The sequence below is a fragment of the Chaetura pelagica genome, unplaced genomic scaffold, assembly GCF_000747805.2.
Source record: "Chaetura pelagica isolate M959 unplaced genomic scaffold, ChaPel_1.0 scaffold309, whole genome shotgun sequence".
NCBI lineage: Eukaryota > Metazoa > Chordata > Aves > Apodiformes > Apodidae > Chaetura > Chaetura pelagica.
In genome coordinates this window covers 33,229-42,006 of record NW_009954547.1, presented here as the reverse complement: position 1 = coordinate 42,006, position 8,778 = coordinate 33,229, and the positions used below count along the sequence as shown (strand labels likewise).

At 56.8% G+C, this 8,778-nt stretch overlaps 2 protein-coding genes across 2 annotated transcripts in view; one reads left to right on the top strand and one right to left on the bottom strand.

Moving 5' to 3' along the window:
* The window catches only part of VRK3 (vaccinia related kinase 3), a 24,945-nt gene extending 21,324 nt beyond the window's left edge, over window positions 1-3,621 (bottom strand). The window contains exon 1 of the mRNA XM_010005054.1: window positions 3,540-3,621. Coding sequence (XP_010003356.1) covers window positions 3,540-3,621 — 82 coding nt within the window. The remainder of the gene's footprint in view (window positions 1-3,539) is intronic.
* Window positions 3,622-3,683: 62 nt separating this feature from the next.
* Window positions 3,684-8,778, top strand: part of ABCA3 (ATP-binding cassette, sub-family A (ABC1), member 3) — a 25,117-nt gene continuing 20,022 nt past the window's right edge. Inside the window, exons 1-3 of the mRNA XM_010005053.1 lie at window positions 3,684-3,737; window positions 7,496-7,760; window positions 8,560-8,689. Coding sequence (XP_010003355.1) covers window positions 3,684-3,737; window positions 7,496-7,760; window positions 8,560-8,689 — 449 coding nt within the window. The remainder of the gene's footprint in view (window positions 3,738-7,495; window positions 7,761-8,559; window positions 8,690-8,778) is intronic.

Here is an 8,778-nt window from a genome sequence, read left to right as displayed (position 1 = left end):
AGCCCCTGCTCTGTGTGTGTTTATTTCTGTATTTCAAGGCCTGAAGTTCCCGTCTGGGGGAAGAGCCGCGTCCGCAGGGCCCGGGGCAGCGCTGGGTGCCCCTCTCACAGCTTCCTGGAAGGTTTTATTGCTCTGTTTGCACAGGCTGTGGCAGGAAGGGTTCTTGTGGCCTGGCTGTGTCCTGACTGCACCTCCCTCAACAGTGAGGGGAAGCAGGAGCAGCAGGAGCTGCAGCCCTGGCAGCCGCTCGCCCCGGTTGCTTTCTGCAGGACCTGGCTGTGGGATGTGGGGCTCCTGGACTTGCAGGCACGGGAAGTCACTCACTGCTCCTGAAAACACGGGCCAAACAAAAATAAATCCTACCCCCGGCCATAGGTGCTTGTGCTTTTAATTTCCAGCACGGGCGCTGCAGGGAGCAGGGAGGTGTTTCCTGCTCCACCAGCAGCCTGCAAAGCACCTGGGTGCTGGCAGCCCTGGCTGGGGGGGGTGTGATACCCCCACCTTGAGCACCATGTGGTCCTTGGCGTGCCCACCAGGATGGCAGCACCCGGCAGGGTCTGCAGGTCATCTCCGAGGGCTGACATGGTGCCTCTGCAAGCTGGTGGGGAGGAACACTGATTTTATTGAAGGAAAAAAAAAAAAAAAGAAAGAAAAAAGGCAATGTCTGCCATTTCCAAGCCTGGTTTCTATGGGAACGGGACATCAGAGGAGCAGAAATGCAGCGAGTGCTCTAAAATAACTGCCAGCTCTGGGAGCACGTGGCCTTTGCTCGGCTCGCCCAGCCCTTTCCGCTGAGATGGCAGCTGGGGATGGCTGGTTCCTGGGGATGAGGTGGCCTGGAAGTGGCTCAGGAGGTGGGATGCTGCAGCTCCATCCCTGTGGATCCTCAGCCTGTCCTCACCTAAGCCCACTGGCTGGAGACCTCCGGTCCATCTGGCAGCTGGCACAGCCACCCTGTTATCCAGCAGGGCTCACCAGCATGGCAGGGGCTGTGGCACCAGTGGGGACCTGTCTGGTGCCCACCCACCTGTGTTGTGGGCAGGCAGGAGGGCCTCCTTCCTCCCTCACCCCCCAGGGAACAGCCAGGGTGAATCCACACTCACCAATTTCATACTGTTCCTCCTGTGGCGGGTGGGTGTGGAGAGCAGGGTATTTCCAGCAATGGGAAGAGGAACTGGGGTGTTTTCCCAGACACTGGTGGTGGTCGTCTCTCTCTTCCCCCACATCTTTGTCTGTACCTCTTGCTGGGAAGGTCAGTCCCACCTGGCAGCATGTAGTGCTGAGGCTGGGCAGGAGAGCAGGTCTGGAGGGGACAACCCAACCTGCCACCACACGAGCATTGTGGAGGGTCCTGCAAGGTACCAGCTTGAAAGGTGACCACTGGCCAAAGGTGCTCCCAGACATGGGCAGGGGGCCCTGAACTGCCAGTGGTCACAGGCATCTCGGGGCTAATCCATACAGCACTTTCCAGAGAGGGTTTTCCCTTCTGTGTTGGAAAAAAAATAATTGCTGTGCATACCCAGAGCTTGGAAAGCATTTTTTGCTCTCAAATCTGGTAAGAGTAGCCCTGTGCTAACTGAGCTGCTTCCTTCTCTCATTCTCCAGCAGGTGAAAGGTCCAGTCCAGGTTTTCTTGGGACCCTTAAAAGCTTGGAAAAAACTTGTTGGCAATGCTGAAGTTTTCCCCCGTTGTGTAGTGTTTGTGTTACCCAAGAGCTGCTTGACATTTTCCCAGCCCTGGCGGCAGCCACAGGTCCTTGGTGGGTGCTTGGGGGGGTCCAACTTGTGTTTGAGGGTGAGGCAGGGCCAGCAGCCAGGAAGGACACGGAGGTGGGAGCTCCGTGAGGGCACCAGCCTTCTCCAGCCTGACCTGTTGCCTTTTCTTCCTTAAAACCAGCAAAAAAAAATCCATTCCTTTGATTTGCTCTAGTTTCCTCTGCCAGCGAGCACGGGAGGAAGGTTTCTGCTCCTGGGGGGCTCCTTTGGAGCGAGCGGTACGTGGGTGTGGGGGTCAGGGGATGTCCCAGCTTTGTTTGGGGCAGGTGGGTGGTTCTGCCCTGGCACAGCTGGAGATGTGGTGCTTTGTGAGGAGCTTGGAGGTGCTTAAGCTGGAACTGGCAGCAGTTGCCTTTGCTAGTTCCCCTCGGCTGTTCCTTCTCCGCTTGCTGCTTGGGGGGGATCTGAGGGGCTTTTCTGGGGTATCCTAGTGGGCTTCTCAGAGCTGCAGGAGTGGACCTCTTCTGCTTTTTTGCTGGCTCCCAGACCAGGATGCTCAAGCAGGTTCTTGCTGTCCTGGAAAGCTGCCTTCTGCACATGGAGTGGCAAAAAGATGGGTGTTTTTTTTGCTCTGAGAATGCATTTGGATTTGGGGTTGGGAATGGGAAGGTGTGTGCCAAGCCAGGAGCAAGCTTCTGGAGGGCTCCAGGATCTAGCTGGGTGGGTTAGGTGGGTAGATGGATGCTTTGCCCACAGACCTCCGTGGATTCTAGCTCGTGCTGCAGCTTGGTTGCTCCCAGCTGTGGGTGTTCTGCTCATGATGTGCATTTACCAGGCACTGGTCTGGAGATGAGGGTCAGGCAGGCAGGGTCACCAGCCCCTCTCCTCTCACTTTAGCACCCCAAGCCCTCTGCTGAGGTTGGTGGGTGCCAGCTGGTTGGTTCCAGGGAGCTGATACCATCCTGACCAGGGCTGAGAATGCGCTGTTGAGCATCTCCCAGGGCATTGCTGGTGGGTGATCATAGAATCATAGAACTATTCAGGTTGGAAAAGACCCTTGGAATCACCAAGTCCAACAATGACGTGTCCGTCTTTGTCTCTGCAGCAGCTCTTGGTGCTGCCAGGGCTTTGGAGCACAGGCTCTGGGAGATGAACCTGTTTGGTTTTTAATTCTGGGGCTGCTGGGCTGGGTCTGCCCTGCACCTGCAGCGTGGGCAGGTGGCTCTGCCTGTGCCGGGGCCACCCCTTCCCTGTGCCAGGGCCACCTCTTCCCTGTGTCAGGGCAACCTGTGCCACACTGCTAGGTGACTCTGCGTGCCCCCGGGGGACAGTGATGCTTCCTCAGGGAACACCCCTGCAAATGGAGACAGAAAGACCTTGAAGGGACAGCAGGCCCTTCCCAAAAGGGAGAGGACGTGGGTGCATCGTCCTCGAGTGCCGACCTTCCCTTCCGCTTCCCTGCCCTTTTCCCACCCTCGCCTCTCCAAGGAGATCTTGTGCTGGGAAAGCACCTCTGGCATTGCAAAACCAGCCCCTTCACGGCACAGGAGTTGGTGGCACAGCTTGAAATCTTCACCAGTCCCAAAATAACAGGCAGAAAAGAGTTTCCTGGCTTTCCTTGGGCTGGCGTTTGCCGTTCTGCAGCCCAGTGCTCCCGCTGCTGAAGGGAAGCTGTTCCCTGCCTGCTGCTGGGGAAGGACCCTGATGCTCACAGGTCAGGATCCTTAATGGCAGCTTCCCAATGACCAGGAATGGGTTGCACCAGAAACCCTGAGGGCTCAGCAAGGACCCTTGGAGAGAGAGCCCCACAGTTATGTTCCCCACTTTGGGCCAAGCCAGTCGTTGCCACATCAGGCTGTGTTGCAGGAGGGGTGGGATGCAGGATGCTGCTCATCTGCAGGCTCATGGCTCTCTCCTCTCTTCCAGGGTCCTGTGGAGCAGTGGTGCTGGTCCCCATCTGATGGAAGGATGGTTGTTCTCAGGCAGTTTGGGCTGTTGCTCTGGAAGAACTACATCCTGCAGGTAGGTGGGTTCCCCACACTTGGGGGTGCTTCTGTCGCCACTAGATGTGGGTACATTAGAGCTTGATTCTCCAGCAAAGCTTCACCACGGGCCCAGGGCATCTCCTGAAGGGAAACAGACTTGTTTGTGCCTGTGGTGTTGTCCTGCTTTTGTGCTGGTGTCACGATTTAGTGGTCAGGGCAAACAAAAAAGCAGAGGACAGAATTGCTCTGTTACCCCCCTCCACTCTCCCAAGGGAAGATAAAAGCAGAATAAGGAAGAGAGACTTGAAGGTTGGAAATTAAAACTGGAACAGGAAAAGGAAATAACACGTGGGATGAGGGACAAATAAACAAAACCCAAATACAAATAAAACCCAGTCTTGTTGATCTTGGAGAGAGGTCTCCAAGGGTTCATTGCAGCAGAGCTGACTCAGGAAAGGGGGTCCACTGCTCTTCCCAGCACCCAGTGGGTTGGGATCCTGCAGAGCACATGGCAACTTGATGGTAAAATAGGAGCCCCTCTCCAAGACCCTGAGAGCAGCAAGGGATAAAGAAGCAGGAAGGCCCAGACTCCTATCCTCCTGGTTTTATGGAGTATGGCAGGAAGTGGGAGGGAATCCTGACCCCTCTTTTCTGACTCTCAGGGTCCTAAACACCCTCTCTCTATGTCCTTGTATTGGGATTGTAAAATCAGCCTTGCCCCCTCAAACCATAACACCCAGGGACAGGCAGGCAGGGCTGTGTGCTCAGTTGTCCCTGTCCCCTCAAATCTGCCCTGTGTTATTCCCTTGCAGCCCAGCTAGGAGCACAGCTCTCCCTTCCTGAGGGATAGGATGACCTGGGTACCCTCCTGTGAGCCTCTGGTGCCTCTAAACCCACCAGGACCCAGATTTTTTCCCTCTTTTACTTTCTACACCCCTGAGAACCAGCTTTTGGGGGGTTTAAAAAACTAAACCATCATTGTTCTGCCACCTGCTCCCAGCTCTGTGTGGCAGCTCAGGGTCTGAGGGACAATTTACAAGGGCATGGAGTGATAGGATGAGGAGGAATGGCTTCAAGCTGAAAGAGGGGAGATTTAGGTGAGATATTAGGAAGAAATTATCTCCTGTATGGGTGGTGAGACCCTGGCCCAGGTTGCCTGGAGAAGCTGTGGCTGCCCCATCCCTGGAAGTGTTGACAGGCAGGTTGGATGGGGCTTGGAGCAACCTGGTCTGGAAAGTGTGAAGGGGATTGGAACCCCCCTGTGGCAGGGAGTTGGAACTGGCTGATGTTGAAGGTCCTTCCAACCAAACTAGTCTGGGATTCTATGATTGCAGGGCTGCCTTGCCCTGCTATGCCTGCCCTCAGTGTGCTGGTGCTGCAGCTCCGCTGGGACCTGGAGCCAGCCCTGGCAGAGAGCAGCGGAAGAGGAGGCAGTGGAGATGGCCACAGCCTGGCTTTTACACTTCCAATTACCCTTCTGCAAATCAGCACGGGCGTTGCTTTAAAAATAAACATAAGGAGGAGGGCAGGGCTGGCTGGGCTGGCAGTGCTGGCCTCAGGAGGGGGAAGGGACCCGCAGCAGGTCTGATTTGCAGCCAGGGGTGTGCTCGGTGGATGTGCGTGGTGGCCAGCCCTGCCAGTCCCCCCTCTGCACCCCAGAGACCTGCAGGGCAATCCCCCATCCCCTCTGCAGGGCAACAGCAGCATCTCCTGGGTGTGCTCTGGGAGAGGGGGCACCTCTTGTCGTGTCTCCCAAGGCCACGAGCTGACTCGGATTACCGTGGGGTGGTACACCCTGGAGTCTCTGCTCCCCTCTGCCAAAAAGCTGCTCCCAGTGGAGACCTGAAGCTCCCAAGGCATCACCACCCTGGTGTTAAGATGGCTGCTGGGGCACGTGGCTTGCTGAAAGCCAGGGCAGCCCTGGCCAGGCGGAGGTGGTGATTATGGATGAGTGTCCCTGTCACCTCTGGAACACGGCAGCTTAAATGACTCCTGTGGCCTGTGAGCCTAGGGAGCCAGGCAGCTGTGCTGGAGACAGCACTGGAGACTGGGAGGGGGTTAATAGGACAGTAAATCAGCCCGAGGCAGCTGCTCCACCAGAGCTGCTCTGTGGAACTGTCAGACATCTGCAGCCTTTTCTTCCATGGGCATGGCCTTTGAGGTGGCTCCTTTGTCCCTGCTGGGGTTGGTTCATCCCTGGCTGTGGTGGGAGGTGGTGGTTCCTCCCAGGGGAAGCCCAGAGGGGGTGTTTGGGCCATGGTGGTGGGTGCTGAGGGCTGGGGTGATGTGGGGAGCAGCTGTGTGGCCAAGCACCCACCTTCTAACAAACCAGCCCACAGCCCCTTCACCCTGGCTGCTGCAGGGTGGCCTGTTGCTCTTCCCTGTAATCTGGGCTCAGGGCCCCCATCCTGCCCCACCAGAGGCTCTGCCTGCCTTGACCTGCTCCACTTGCTGCTTTCCCCCTCCCCATTTAAAAAATATAACCTCTGTGCACTCTGCAGAGTGCAGGTAGAACTCATGGTCAGCACAGCTCAGCGCCTGGTTTGCAGGTGATGGAGCTGGGGTGGTGCCTGCAGCCTGGTGGGAGCAGGCAGGAGAGGAGCTGCTGAGACAGCAGAGGTGGGAGAATAAACCTCCTGGTGCTCCCCTTGGGCATCCTCTTGCTCTTTCCAGCCTGGCAGAGGAGAGGATGGAAAAAAACCCTGGTCTTGTAAAGCAGAGCCCTCAGGAGAAGGGTTAGTGCCTCTGGGTCTGCTCTGGGGACACGCTCCAACTGAGCAGCTCTGTCCCTGTGCTGAGAGCTTCTCCCTGCTGTGGGGACTCCTCACCTCACTGAGGTTCATTGTCTGGTTGCTTGAGCTTTAATTCAAAACAATAAATGAGCTGCTGGGTTTAGTGCAGACAGACCTGAGGTCATGGGGATGTTCTCTGTGCTGTGAGGCACTGATGCCCATAACCAGAGGTTGTGCCAGGTCCCAGGCTGGGACACACATGTCCTGCTCCCTGCAGCCACTGAGCTCTGATGAAAACCCCCACTGGCTGCAGTAGCTTTGGTGTGCTTGGCTTTACCTCCCCCCTGTTCACTCATCCCAGCTTTTCATGGAGGGCCAGGGAAGGTGCTGAGAGGGCTGGAGCAGCTCTGCTCTGGAGCCAGGCTGGGAGAGTTGGGGTGTTCAGCCTGGAGAAGAGAAGGCTCCAGGGAGACCTTAGAGCAGCTTTCAGTGCCTGAAGGGGCTCTAGGAAAGCTGGGGAGGGACTTGGGACAAGGGCAGGGAGGGAGAGGACAAGGGGGGATGGATTAAAACTGGAAGAGGGAGATTGAGGTTGGAGATGAGGAGGAAATTCTTTGGTGTGAGGGTGGTGAGAGCCTGGCCCAGGCTGCCCAGGGAAGCTGTGGCTGCCCCATCCCTGGCAGTGTTGAAGGGCAGGTTGGATGGGGCTTGGAGCAACCTGGGCTGGTTGGAGGTGGCCCTGCCCATGCAGGAGGTTGGAACTGGATGATCTTTAAGGTCCCTTCCAACCCAAACCAGTCTGGAGTTCATTTACCTCCAGTACTTTTAGCTGCCAGCCCTGTAAGTGTTGAACAAGGCTGCTCCACTTTGACAAAACCTGCTCTCTTCTCTCTCCCAGCTGCAGCATCATTCCTGGGCTCTGGAAAAACCCGGGTGGTGAAACCTTGTGAAACACCAGAATGCTTCTGCTACATGTCCTTTGCGTGCCCTGAGCCCCATTACTGCCTGCTCTGCCTTCAGTCTTCCCATCTTATTCCTTACATCTGGTTTTCCCCCCCCGCAGAAGCGGCAGATCCTGGTGACGATCATCGAGGTCTGCCTGCCCCTGCTCTTCGCCGCCATCCTGATCGCGCTGCGGCACCGGGTGCGCTCGGTCGCCCACCCCAACGCCACCATCTACCCCCCAGAGGCCCTGGATGACCTCCCAGCCTTCTTCTCCCGACGGCACCACAGCAACCCCTGGGAACTGGCCTATGTCCCCTCCAACAGCAGCGCCGTCAGGAGCATCGCTGAGGCCGTGGAGAAGGCTTTGCCCATCAACATCCGAGGTGGGCAGGGGCTCTGGCTGCCACCCCAGGGACTGGGATGAGGTTTTTACCCAACTCTCTATTCCTGGGATGCATCCTTTTTTTTTTTTCAGAACTTCCTTCCATTGCCTGGAAGTTCTGAAAGTTTTATTGCTGTTTCACTGTAACTGCAGGGTTTTGATTTGGGTTTTGGATCGTTTTGTTGCGGTTTCCAGCTAGAAAAATACTGCCCTGAAATAGCTAGGGAAGTTGGCTGCCACCTCCCCCAGACAAAGTGGTTTTGGAAATCTTGTTGCACAGAACAGTTTAGAGCTTTGTGTTCCAAACTGAAGATAGCGTTAGGATTTGCTGTGAGAGGAGAGGTGACTGTTGGGGTTGTTCAGCCTGGAGAAGAGAAGGCTCCAGGGAGACCTTAGAGCACCTTCCAGGGCCTGAAGGGGCTCCAGGAAAGCTGGGGAGGGACTTGGGACAAGGGCAGGGAGGGAGACGACAAGGGGGAAGGGGTTAAAACTGGAGGAGGGGAGATTTAGGTGAGACATGAGGAGGAAATTCTTTGGTGTGAGGGTGGTGAGAGCCTGGCCCAGGTTGCCCAGGGAAGCTGTGGCTGCCCCATCCCTGGCAGTGTTGAAGGGCAGGTTGGATGGGGCGTGGAGCAGCCTGGGCTGGTGGGAGGTGTCCCTGCCCATGCAGGGGGTGGGACTGGATGGGCTTTAAGGTCCCTTCCAGTGCAGACCATTCGATGAGTCTATGATTCTATGAGCACCAGCCATGATGAGTTGCTGTTCTCTATGCCTTCATCTCTGCTTTTCCCCCTCCACAGCTCAGGGCTTCTCCTCAGAGCGGGACTTTGAGGAGTACATCCAGTTGGACAACCGCTCGGGCAGCGTCCTGGCTGCCCTGGTCTTCAAGCACCGCTTCCCGCAGCCCACGGCCCCGCTGCCCCTCCAGGTGACACAGCCAGGGGGGACAGGGACACGGGGGGGGATATGGCATCCTCCTCCAGCCCTCCGTGCCCCATGCCCTTCTTCCTCTGCTCCCT